Genomic DNA, 13641 nt, shown 5'->3' on the forward strand with positions numbered 1-13641 from the left:
AAGGCAGGGTTCTCTCACCCGCCTCGCCCGGCAGTTAAGTTGCTGCTCTGGCATGAGGAGAGGTGGACAAAAGGGAGCTGTGGGCAGACCTACCACTGTGAGTCACTGAGCTGGGACCCCCAGACCCACAATGGTATTCAACTTGGTCACCTGCTCTTAGGGCAGCCAGGGATGTCATGACTTGGGAAGGCTTGGAAATGGTGGAAATAAATCAGTATGCCTGCTAGGGAGGGAATAAAATGGAAAAGAGGGGAATCTGTTTATTAAATGCCTCAGTCTCCTATATTTTAATTTGGGGCTGTTCTGGTGGCAGATGGTGATATAGCAAATCCTCAAAAAAACTGTAAAAATATTTTAAAATGCTTTTGTGGGCTTTGAAGAATATGCAACAATAATCAGATCTTTCTTATTAGCATTTAGGTGGTTACATATACTTAATATTGATACAGTTGTTATTCTCTTGCCTTTCTCTTCCTTATTCTGTAAACTCCACGAAGGCAAGTATCACTTATCTTGCTTATTGCTCTTTCTTCAGCATCATCTACAATGTTTAGCACATAGTAGGTGTCCAAACAACTGAATAAATGAATGCATGAATGAAAAAAACAAATGAATTATTTACTGACCATGGTCCTTTCAAGCACTTTTGGAATTGCAAACTATTATTTGTGACAAATTCTTGGAAGTGTTATCTTTTTATATACATCTTGCAGTTTTCTTGAAGATGTTAATAATCATTTCTTGTTGACAAAATTGATTATGTTGATAAATTTTACGAAAAGACGCAGTATTGTTACAACACAGCCCTCACCCAAAAGTACATTTCACCCTCCTTTGAAGGTTATCTCTTTAGGCAGGATAGTGTAGCGGAAAGGGCTTATAAAAATGCTAGTTATTATTGGAATAAAACCTAGATTTAAATTTTCTACTGTGTTAACACTTGGAAATGCTAAGATTAGAGGTTATTCAGTAAAAATAACGAAAAAAAAATTGGTAGCACCCAACTTTACTTTTACACTTCCTATAGAGTTTTCTAGTCCTCCTAAAATGCCAGACCTCAATATTGGGAGATATAGCAGTTCAGCTCATAGGCCCTTGGCTCAGGGTTGCATGAGAGATGTTGGTTATGGATTTACTGCCCAAAGCCCTTGCGTACGGCAGTAGATCAGGGATGCTTCTTTGGAAATAATGAGTGTAATGTTGGCTAAGGAACAAAGAGGTGGAAGCAATGTGTCAGGACGAAGATGCAGGGCAAACTAGAGTCTACTGGATATGTTACAGGGAAGAACAAAATCTGACTACATGTTGGATCTGTTTCTTTTACTTTAACCTTTGCTTCCCGTTGCTTTTGCTCACTAAAAGAATACTGCCTGTACATAATGGCCTGCCTCGGGGAACCCTGCCCCTCTGCCTGAATGTTAAACCAAAGTGCCTTTGTTCAGGGAAACATGCTGACCCTGTCTACCTGTGAATGGCTGCAAGAAAGAAGGAATTAACACATCCCCTCCCCGAGGCTGGCCATTCCAGGAGATATTTGCAAAATGTATGGCCTTTTTACTTTACTTCCCCACCTCCTACTCCTCTCTGTTCTATAAAAGAAACTGGCATCCAGACCCCCATAAGATGGTTCTTCAGAGACACTAGTCTGCCATCTTCTCCATCTGCCGGCCACCTCGTCTCCCGATTTATTGGCCTGTTGTGTGGCGAACAGAGTGAGCTTAGACTCAGTAAGAGAAGGACTGTCTCAGTGCTGCGATGCAGGAGGGCAGAAAAGAAATGAGCAGAGTGGAGCCAGCGGGGCTAGGATTGGGCAGGAGCCTGCCTCTCTCAGCATCACAGAAAGGTGAGGGGTTGGTTCTCTGACTCTGTATCTTAACCCTAGCTGTTGCACTGGTAGAACAATGTGGGAAGCCCAACAAGAAATGCAGGGTATTGTAATCAGCTCAGTTCTAAACTCTTGGAATCGATTAGCACAAAGGAGCATATTTATTGGGGGAATGAAATCACTATTTATTACATGCTTCTTTTTTTCCTATAGTTAATTTAGACTTTTCCGCTCTAGAATGTCTGGCTTACAACAATGATTTTCCCTTTGTATGAACATAGGTTGACCAGTATGGGGTCCATCTAGAGACAGGCTGGGTGGCACAGTGGAATCAACTGGGAGTTAAACATTTGCCAAAGCTCAGCCTCCACCAGAGAAAAGAATCGATGATTTCAATCCTACCTGAGATTCACAGGATGCCCAAGTCTCACAAAGTGTGTCTTCATCACATTAGCTTGTAGCAAGTATCTATAGCTTTTACTATCCATTTTAATTTGGTACTTAATGATATGCACCACTATTTCAAAATTTCCTATTCAGTGTTTTATCTGTCAAATGGCATTATGAGCTAGGAGAGGGCAGATACCATATTTCGAAATCAATCTGCCCCTCGCATGAAAGCATCTCCTGGAAGAAGAATATACATGGAAGTTCTATAAACTTACTTGATGAAGTGAACTCTCATAACTTTGCATGTGTGATTTCTCTCCAGGGGCCCCTCCTATTGTGTCCCCTTTAATAAAAACAATTCTGGGGGGTGCTGAATTATGTACAGGGTAATGCTCAAGGCTGTCCAGAAAGAAATATGAAGGCATCATCTCTGCCTAATGCCCTAACTTTGCGAATAGAAACCACCAGCTTTCTATTCCTTAGAGTACTTAGGCAAAAATTGGGATAATGCCTATCTTCCTAACCAAATTCCCCAACTATGGAAGTGTAATGCATTTAGAAAATTATCCTCTGTAGGAAATAACTGTTCTCTGATTGTCAGTGCATGAATTGTGAATCAGTGTTCTTAGCTCTGAATACGTTGATGGTTTACTATTATGCTGTGTATTTCTGCTACTTGGGTGGCTTAGGTACTCATCAATTACTTTTCTCTCCAGCTAGTATGGCTTTCTTAAATTTTAAAAATGGGCACAAACTGAGTATGTATAATATACCTTAGCTGCTTTCACAAGTAGAGCTAAGTTCAATGTTCTAATAAAGACTGGACTATGACCAAAAAAACCCCTCTTCTAATCTGGGAAGGTCCTTATCTTTCACTGAGTCTGTAGCTTCAGAGAAGATGCATATGGCTTGGTAAGGAAAGAAGAGTATGCTAAGCCAGACAATCATCTAGCCAATAGCTAATCACCCCTAACAATTAATGTGATTATAGGTGTCACAGCCAGGCTATGCCCACCTCTATGTGTCTTATGGCTATATCTGCCAAACTGTTCCTGGGTGTACCACTTGTAAATCAATCAGCCTCTGACTGTCTTCAGAGAAGCAGTTTTCTGCCATTGTGTAGACAGAATATCGTGATAAGTCTGACTGGAAGTTAAAGCATTTGAAAAAGATGGAAAGGAAGTCACTTGGTTCTGTTTGCTTTTATACACACTATCTCATTCAATTCCTTACAAAGGCTCTATGGGGGGAGATTTTATTACCATTTTTCAAATGAGTAAATAGGCTCAAGGAGGTAAAACAACATACTCAAGGCCACACTCCCAGTAAGCAGGAGAATATACAAAATTCTAGAGTGCTTATCCTTTTTACTCCTCTACACTAGCATTGCCAAAAATGTATAGCCAGTGTATGAAGTACAAATTTTTGGAGGACATGCTCCCCTAGGAGGTAAGATGAGCGTTTAGTCCATTTTTAAAGGCGGCCAGAAAAAGAGATTCCAAAAATAATTTTGGAACCAATAGTAATATATAAGAATTCTCACTGTGAGAAAATCTTCCTTACGTGCAAAAAAGTCTTTTCCTTTTAAATAAACAAAAATGGTACTTTGGCAATAAACTTCCAAGGAGATGTTGATAAATGACCATTTTGATTCCTATGTATTTCATTTAGAAAGGAAGTTGTTACTTAAATTAATGTACAATGCAAAAGAGATTATACTTTGAATGACACTGAAAACTGAATTACAAGCTATGTGTATAACTTCTAAGCACCTAAATCATAAAAGACGGCAAACAAGCAAATGGTGATCTTTCATTTTCAGCTATTTCCTGGGGAAAATTAAGGGAGAAAATGTTGCTTTATTATAAATCACTGGCAAAAAAGGTAATTTTCTTCTTTTCCCCTGTATCTCCTTACATTATCTGGCTCATTTTCAAGTTTGAGTAAAAGTATTTAAAAATTATATAATCTATTTTAGAATAACTTTACATTTATTTGATCCCGATATTTTCTAATGAAACCTTAATCTCCTCTCATCTGCAACCTGAAGCTAGGTCACCAAAGAGGATATAATGCAAAAGACAGTAAAATGATAGCTCAGCCTGTTTCTGAAAGAAGACACTTACAGGTGCTAAGAATCTAGGAAAGCATCAAAAAGTTCCTCAAAGTTCATTTTTCCTTTAATATGTATATTTATACATAGAAGAAAAAAATACCCTCTTAGAAGCAACACAGAATACTAAAAAGCGTTTTGAGCCAGAAGTAGAGACACGATCTTTGGTCCTGGCTTGTCACTGGTGTGAGCTAGGGCACATCACTCAACTTCCCTCAGATTCAGTGTCCTTTCAGGAAGGATAAAGATGTCATATCTGTCCCACTTCAGCAACTGCCATGTGGTAGAAGTCCCTTATTCATCCAGCACTTGTCAGGTTTTTATGGAGATATGAAGACAGATATGATTCTGCCCCTGCCGTTGAGGAACACGAAGAGGGGAGATGTGACAGAAACTGGAATTTGAGGTCAAGTCAGAGCATGCTTCTGGAAGGAGAAAGTCCTGAAGTACAAGTAGGAGTTAGTGAAGAAAATGGGGGAAGAAAAGATAAGAGCATTGCAGACAGAGGACATAGCATTATGCAAAGGTAATGCACTATGAGAACGCAAGATGTTGGGGGGCTTGCCAGTCATTCAGTTGATTGAAACAGGAGAGGAAAAGGCAAAGCTGAGGTTGGAAAGGTAGACAGAATCCAGATTATTGAGAGTAACAGATGCTGGGCTATGGATTTGCATTTTAATCCCAAAGCAATGAGTGGAGGTGAGGGGCAACACAGGAGCATGAATAGGGGAAACTCACTCTGGTTTTTGGAAAACTCACTCTGAAGGTAACATGGACAATGGGTCTGAGGCTGGGAAGCTAATTCAGAGCCCATCACATTAGTTCAGGTGAGAAATTCAAAGACCTAAACTAAGACAGTGGTGGTAAGGATGGAGAAGAAAGAAGAGTCTTCAGAGATGGTATGGAGGTAGAGCTGACAAAGTTTAATGTCTAACTAGGGGTGTATAGGAGAAGGGAATTGGTGTGAATCAGAGGTTTCTGACTTGGCTGGGTAAATAGTGTATTGTTCCACAAGATAAGAATTAAAGAAGATAAAGTAGGTTTCTGGGGCTAGACAAGTCCAATTTTGGACACCTTGAGCTCACTGTACCTGTGGGTGATGTGCAGAAGGCAGCTGGACATATGAAATGCATTTGACAATTCCGTGAACTGTTCAAATGTGGACGATATTACTTGAAATCAATTCTATATTTTCAGTATGTGTATTAACTCTAGCAAAGTTACCAGGGAAATTAGTAAAAGTGGTTTATTCTAAGGGTTTCAAGAAATTGAGGCATCTCTCATTCTTTTACTCTATTTGTTTGTTCAACTGAAATTATTTAACTACCTACCACATCACTTCTATTGGGAACTATCTCTGGTGGTTTGTGGCTTCTTGTTCATGGTCATGTAACTGGCATCTGGACTGGATTAAAGGGGCTACCATGCAGATGGAGACAGAGGACAGACTCTGGAACACTTCTTCCATGCAGCCTCACTGCCTATCACATTTCCAACATGCATCCTTACTTCCAGCTGCCATGGGGTCATCAAGCCTTAGCTTAAATCAAATGTCCTCTGGCTCCAGATCCCATGATGAGAAATTTATGGAGTCCTGGACACATTACAAGTTCTACAGCTTTACAGCTGAAATCCTTCAGGTCCTTCTGACCTACTGAAGGCAAAAATACGCTTTATTTTTACTGGGATTCCCAAACAGTCTTCTAGTGTGTACATTTTTTCCAACAGAACATGTATGTTGCTTCCAGCAATGTGTTTTATATTACCTTGAAGAGTAGGGAAGCTCTGACAGAAGGAAACAACTTGGTATTGCTGCCAGTACAAGAGGGAAAAAAACCTTGCAACTGGAAGCATGATCAAGCCTATGGATCATTAATTAGTCTTTCTCTTTGACAGCAGATACCTTATGTGAGTCAACGACTGTATCCTAAGTTCTTTTAAAAAACAGTTTATATCCCTCAACTAATGATATGTTGGCTTTTTGAGTGAGGTCTTTTTATTAACTTATACACAGACAAATATATATATATATATATATATATATATTTTTTTTTCCTAGAACCTTAAAGTTTTTGCATGTTCTTATAAAGTCTAGGATGTAGCTCAACACCCTTTTATTAAACATTTCCTGGATAACAAGCTTTCCAAATCTATGTCAAAACCTAAAGTCCCTCTCTCTTCAGGGGATTATAAGTAACACCAGTTCAGAGGTAGCTCGAAAACAAGGTACCTAAATGTGCTTACCTTGACAATGAAATCTGCTGTAAGTGGTCCAGCCATTCTCAGTATCTCTTTGTCTGGAAATTTTTGGAAGTCCACACTAGAATTGTCCACAAGAAAGATGCCTGTAGAGCTGAGACTGTTTTCACCTTTAGCCCCCTGGAGGGTTTTGGTTTCCAGATCTACATAATCAAACACATGAAGAAGAGAGAAAGATGTTCCCAGGGCTACCACAGACCACATGCAAGCACATCTCATGCAAAAGAGAAGTATTATTCTTTATATGGCTGACATAATTGAAATGTGATAAAAACAAAATATATGGGTACCTCTGGATCACAGAGGAATTTATGCAGCAAATGAAGTTATTTTAAAACTCATTAGCCAAGCATTCAGGGCTCCCTGTCAAGAAATCTTTGATTCCCTGGATGACTTCCTTTGGGTACCTTACTTTACCACAATCCTATTCTTTTGACTAAACCATCTCCCATACATATCTTATTGATTTCAGGCTTTACGGCCCTCCGTCTAGAATACCCTGAAGTTTCCCTTTTGCTCTATGAGGCCCAGGGTGCCTCTCTGAGTTCCTTCAGCACTCATTGTGAGACTTGATAATCATGTATTACTTTGTATTTATTTATACTTTCTGGTTACTTACTGAATTGTGCTATTGCTCAAAATAAAGAAACTATAGTGACTTAAGGACAGGGAACTATCCTCTTTACTTCTCTTGCTTTTTAAAATCCTTTTTATTACTTCACTCAGTCTTATATACATATATGATATTTCACAAGAACTCAAGACAGAGAGAGGAACTTGATTCCTGGAGCATTCCGATCTGAATTTGCCCAATGACAAAGCCTAGGAAGCATCTTTTGTTTTACGAAATCAGAACATGTTGAGGATGAGGGTAATTATGATATATATATTTCAAAGTAGGTTAAGTTCTCATGTGATTGACTATTTTAGAATAATTGCCTCCTGAGTGATGAAAGACGGATAGACTAAGTCTAACGATGGTTTGAAAAACTTGCACAAGGACCCTTGGTTTTGGCAGGGGTTCTTTAGCAGAAAGATGGGGTGCCTGGGTAGGGATCTGGGTCTCCTACCCACATTCAATCAGAATGACTCCCCTCTTATGTGTTTTACAGATTGAGGTTTTGGGGTTAAGGACAATTTTAAGGTCTCTGGAGGCACTAAGGTACCTAATGTATTTGCACTAAATTATTCTAGATGTTGTCTACTTCAAGTTCTCTACTAGAAGGAATACCAACAGGTAGAAAATGCTGGTGTCCAATTAAATGCCCATGCCCCTCAGATGAAGTCGTGTAGCCTTTCTCTGGGAGTAGGTCTGGCTTTCCTCCCCTGTCCCAGGGCTGAGAGGACCTCACAGAATAAAAGGCACATCGAGAGAACGCTGGAGTGGGAGAACCACAGTGGTTGTCATCAGAGGAAAGCAGCAGCATCTCTGTATCTCCTTCCTCTAGCCTTCATTCCTCGAGCTGCCTTCCATGTATTTGCACTCATTTGTGGAAGTATCTCCAGGACATAAATTAACTTAGTTTTGGAAAACTCTTGGAGGTCTAAGCCTGAGCATCTGATTCAATTTTATCACCAGGCCTCCCAGAAGTACCTCCCAGGTACTTCTGATTAAAGATGAGCTGGACCTGGACAGATGGTCTACTCTTCTTGTTTGGCCCTCCTTAACTCTTGCTGAGGTTAGTCCCATACTGGGCCAGCTTCTGGGAGTGAAGGGTAAAAGGGTTGCCAGAGAAACAAGGCATCATTTATTTACACATTCATTTTGCTGGGTTATATTCCAAATACAAAAACAAAATAGAAAAAAAAAAAAAAGAAACTTCCTTGGCTATACAAATGTTACCAACAGTATGCCTTTTGAAGGAAAAAGCAGATTCCATTTTGCTTTTAATCATTTATGACTATCATCTGACACTTTACCTATCAAATCCTTAGAGCAATTACACCAAACAAGGCCAATTCTTCAGCTTCTCAGTGATCACCTAATTAGGAAGTCCGAGAGGCTAGACTAATTCATTTATAAAAATGAATTTTCCTCTTACACCTCTTCCCTTGGGTTCTTTCTTTTGCAATGAGGAGTAAGTCACCCACTTGGTGATGCATTAGTCTGGATGTTTTATTTTAGCCTCTCACTGCGCAGAAAAATACTGTTTCTGACTGAGGTTGTTACACCAGCAGTTAATTCTGTCTAATTCTTAAGAGGAAAAACAAATCATTTGAATGGTAACAGTGTACACACATATATCATCCTTTGACACATGAACAATATATTTTTGGGGGATGTTCAGGGTTAGAAAAGCACTTGGCTCCATATAAGGTGATTTCTCAGCATCTTTTGACCTTGCCTGAACTGTACTTTACTTATTCCTTTATGTCACATGAACTCTCAAAGCCCACCTTTCCCATGAAATGTACTTATTTCTATTTTTAGAAAGGCTTCTGTAGGCTATCTGAACTTTCACAGGCTCCAATTTGTCTCCCTCCAGTTTGTCTTTTTGGAATGATTTCATTTATAATCCAATTGCCAAAAGATAATGCGTGCCACCTAAATTGGCTTCTTAGGCATGTGTGTGGGAGGGAAGAGAGAGCAGAAGATGATAGATGGCTTTGGAGGAACCTAGGAAAAATCATAGCGGAGGAGATCAGAAATGCTCAAGGGACCAACTGAAGTGAAGTCTTTCAGTGAAAGTGAATTTTGCAGAAAAAGCTAACATATCCTCTCCTGGTTTATAGTCTATAATTTTCTGCTTGTAATTTACAGGTCTACATCTAAACAGCACTACATGGTAATAAAAAAAAAGATGTGGCTATGTACTGCTAGCTTGCCATGACTGAAGATCAATACTTGCACAAACTCTGGTGGGACCATGCTACCATTTGATCTTTGGGGTTACGGTTACCCTTCAATCTTGAATTCCAAAAGCTATCTTCAAGACATTAGAGTCTTGCATTATCTTTACTACATGGGATGCTTAACTAGACCACATGGTTCTCTTCAAATGCCACAGGGTTAAGGCTGTTTGGAGTTTCTGTGTTCCCCTGAATTGATAAAGTAATGGAGCCTAAGAGTAGGGATTAAAAGAGAAAGAATGAAGGAGAGGGAAGGAAGGTTGAAAAGAAGAAGAAAAAAGAAAGAGGTGAGGCAAGGAAAAGATTGAGAATGACTGGAGAGGAAGAAGAGAGAGAATGAGAAATAATATTCACAAAATCATAAACATGTGCTTAACTCATGAACACCCTATCGGAAACATCAATTTTGTATCTTTCAGGATGACTGGCTGGAGGTAATTACCACATACGTCTCTGCTGTCTCCTAGGCAACCAAAAGATAAACAGAAGCATTCAAAATACCATATTATGATAGAGGATTAAGATTTATATTTCTAAATCTTAATCTTTTCTGGGAACAAAAAATAAATAATAACGACTAAAATTACCAATACCCAAAGGACAACAAGTGAGTTTACTTACACAAGTGGTCAGGTCCTTTTAAGACAAGGCGAATATGTCTGCTTCCATAGGGAATAGCAACCACTGTGTCGTCCACTAGAGAGAAATGAAGCAGAGTCTTAAAGCACATAATTTTATACAAAATTACTGATTGTCGCCTATATAAACGCACCGATTTACATACACCCCCAAATGATAATCTTTTAAAAAAGTGTTTACAATGTGAACACCAATATGTGGGAATCAAAATTTCCACTTTCTTCAAAATAAAATATGCTGAAAAAGCCAGTCACTGGATAACTCATGGGGGATCTGGCCTTTGAAAAAATACATGAATTTTGATACATTAAAAATGAATTTGGGCTTCCCTGGTGGTGCAGTGGTTGGGAGTCCGCCTGCTGATGCAGGGGGCGTGGGTTCGTGCCCCAGTCCGGGAAAATCCCACATGCCACGGAGCAGCTGGGCCCGTGAGCCATGGCCACTGAGTCTGTGTGTCCGGAGTCTGCACAATGGGAGAGGCCACAACAATGAGAGGCCCGCGTACCGCAAAAAAAAAAAAAAAAAAAAAAAAAAAAGAATTTGGAAGCGTTCATTTCTGATTTTAAAACCCGGTCTTAAATCCTCAGATTTCTCTAGACTGGAGCAACTGTGTAGAATTACAAAAAGAAAATAACTTTTAATGCTCAAAGAAGGACTTTATTGTAAAAAAATCCGGATTTCTCTCTAGCAAAGTAACTGTCTTGGATGAGTAGGACAGTTAAGAATAGAAGATAACCTTTGGCCCTGCCAAGACCACGCCCTGCCCAATTTCAGATACTCAGACTCCAACTTTACTTTCACCTCTGTTGGTGGACCCAAAAGATAGGCATGTCTAAAATATCTTGAGGAGGACTTTCAAGATGGTGGAGGAGTAAGATGTATAGAGATCACCTTCCTCCCCACAAATACATCAAAAATACATCTACATGTGGAAAAACTCCTACAGAACACCTACTGAATGTGAGCAGAAGACCTCAGACTTCCCAAAAGGGTCTTGGTGCTCTGACCAGGTGTCAGCTCTGAGCCTCTGAGGTGGGAGAGCTGAGGTCAGGACATTGGAGGACCAGAGACCTCCCAGCCCCATGTAATATCCCGCAGTGAGAGCTCTCCCAGAGATCTCTGTCTCAATGCTAAGACGCAGCTCCACTCAATGACCAGCAAGCTCCAGTGCTGGACACCCCATGCCAAACAATTAGCAAGACAGGAACACAACCACACCCATTAGCAGAGAGGCTGCCTAAAATCATAATAACTTCACAGACACCCAAAACACACCACCGAACACGGTCCTGCCCACCAGAAAGACAAGACCCAGCCTCATTTACCGGAACACAGGAACAAGTGCCCTCCACCAGGAAGCCTACACAACCCACTGAACCAACCTTACCTACTGGGGGCAGACACCCCAAACAATGGAAATTATGAACCTGCAGCCTGCAAAAAGGAGACCACAAATAGTAACAGTAAGTTGAGCAAAATAAGAAGACAGAGAAATATGCAGCAGATGAAGGAGCAAAGTAAAACCCACCAGAGCAAACAAATGAAAAGGAAATAGGCAGTCTACCTGAAAGAGAATTCAGAGTAATGATAGTAAAGATGATTCAAAATCTTGGAAAGAGAATGGAGAAAATGCAAGAAATGTTTAACAAGGACCTAGAAGAAATAAAGAGCAAACAAACAATGATGAACAACAAAATAAATGAAATTAAAAATTCTCTAGAAGGAATCAAGAGCAGAATAACTAAGGCAGGAGAACGAATAAGTGACCTGGAAGATAAAGAGTGGAAATAACAACCACAGAGCAGAATAAAGAAAAAACAATGAAAAGACTTGAGGGTAGTCTCAGAGACCTCTGGGACAACATTAAATGTACCAACATTCGAATTATAGGGGTTCTAGAGAAGAAGTGAAAAAGAAAGCGTCTGAGAAAATATTTGAAGAGATTATAGTTGAAAACTTCCAAACGGGAAAGGAAATAGCCAATGAAGTCCAGGAAGCACAGAGAGGCCCATACATGATAAATCCAAGGAGAAACATGCCAAGACACATATTAATCAAACTATCAAAAATTAAATACAAAAAAATTATTAAAAGCAGCAAGGGAAAAGCAACAAATAACATACAAGGGAATCTTAAGGGGATTAAGCTTAACAGTTGATCTTTCAGCAGAAATTCTGCAAGCCAGAAGGGAGTGGCAGGACGTATTTAAAGTGATGAAAGGGAAAATCCTACAACCAAGATTACTCTACCCAGCAAAGATCTCATTCAGATTCGATGGAGAAATTAAAACCTTTACAGACAAGAAAAAGCTAAGAGAATTCAGCACCATCAAACCAGCTTTACAAGAAATGCTAAATGAACTTCTCTAGGCAGGAAACACAGGAGTGGGAAAAGACCTACAATAACAAACCCAAACAATTGGGAAAATGGTAATAGGAACATATTGATAATTACCTTAAATGCAAATGGATTAAATGCTCCAACCAAAAGACACAGACTGGCTGAATAGATATAAAAACAAGACCCGTATATATGCTGTCTACAAGAGACCCACTGCAGACCCAGGGACACATGCAGACTGAAAGTCAGGGGATGGAAAAAGATATTCCATGCAAATGGAAAATGAAAGAAAGCTGAAGCAGCAATTCCCATATCAAACAAAATAGACTTTAAAATAAAGACTATTACAAAAGACAAAGAAGGGCACGACATAATGATCAAGGGATCAACCCAAGAAGAAGATATAACAATTGTAAATATTTATACACTCAACATAGGAGCACCTCAATGCATAAGGCAAATGCTAACAGCCATAAAAGGGGAAATTGACAGTAACACAATCATAGTGGTGTTCTTGAACACTCCACTTTCACCAATGGACAGATCATCAATGAAAAAAATAAGGAAACACAAGCTTTAAATGATACATTAAACAAGATGGACTTAATTGATGTTTATAGGACATTCCATCCAAAAACAGCAGAATACACTATCTTCTCAAGTGCTCATGGAACATTCTCCAGCATAGATCATATCTTGGGTCACAAATCAAGCCTCAGTAAATTTAAGAAAATTGAAATCATATCAAGTATCTTTTCTGACCACAATGCTATGAGACTAGATATCAATTACAGGAAAAAAATCTCTAAAAAATACAAACACATGGAGGCTAAACAATATGACACTAAATAACCAAGAGATCACTGAAGAAATCAAAGTGGAAATCAAAACATACCTAGAAACAAATGACAATGAAAACACGATGACGAAAAACCTAAGGGAGGCAGCAAAAGCTGTTCTAAGAGGGAAGTTTATAGCTATACAAGCCGACCTCAAGAAACAAGAAACAAGAAAAATCTGAAATAAACAACCTAACCTTACACCTAAAGCAATTAGAGAAAGAGCAACAAAAAAACACCCCGAAGTCAGCAGAAGGAAAGAAAACATAAAAATCAGATCAGAAGTAAATGAAAAAGAAACGAAGGAAATCATAGCAAAGACCAATAAAACTAAAAGCTGGTTCTTTGAGAAGATAAACAAAATTGATAAACCATTAGCCAGACCC

At 39.3% G+C, this 13641-nt stretch overlaps 1 protein-coding gene across 3 annotated transcripts in view; it reads right to left on the reverse strand.

Annotated features, from left to right (window-relative positions):
- ADAMTSL1 (ADAMTS like 1) overlaps window positions 1-13641 on the reverse strand; it is a 475434-nt gene that overhangs the window by 288675 nt on the left and 173118 nt on the right. For all 3 annotated transcript variants that reach the window (XM_060102066.1, XM_060102065.1, XM_060102068.1), the window contains exons 6-7: window positions 10059-10133; window positions 6573-6730 (exon numbers count right to left, since the gene is read on the reverse strand). In XM_060102066.1, coding sequence (XP_059958049.1) covers window positions 6573-6730; window positions 10059-10133 — 233 coding nt within the window. The remainder of the gene's footprint in view (window positions 1-6572; window positions 6731-10058; window positions 10134-13641) is intronic.

This window comes from Mesoplodon densirostris, chromosome 6, assembly GCF_025265405.1.
Source record: "Mesoplodon densirostris isolate mMesDen1 chromosome 6, mMesDen1 primary haplotype, whole genome shotgun sequence".
Taxonomy (NCBI): Eukaryota; Metazoa; Chordata; class Mammalia; order Artiodactyla; family Ziphiidae; genus Mesoplodon; species Mesoplodon densirostris.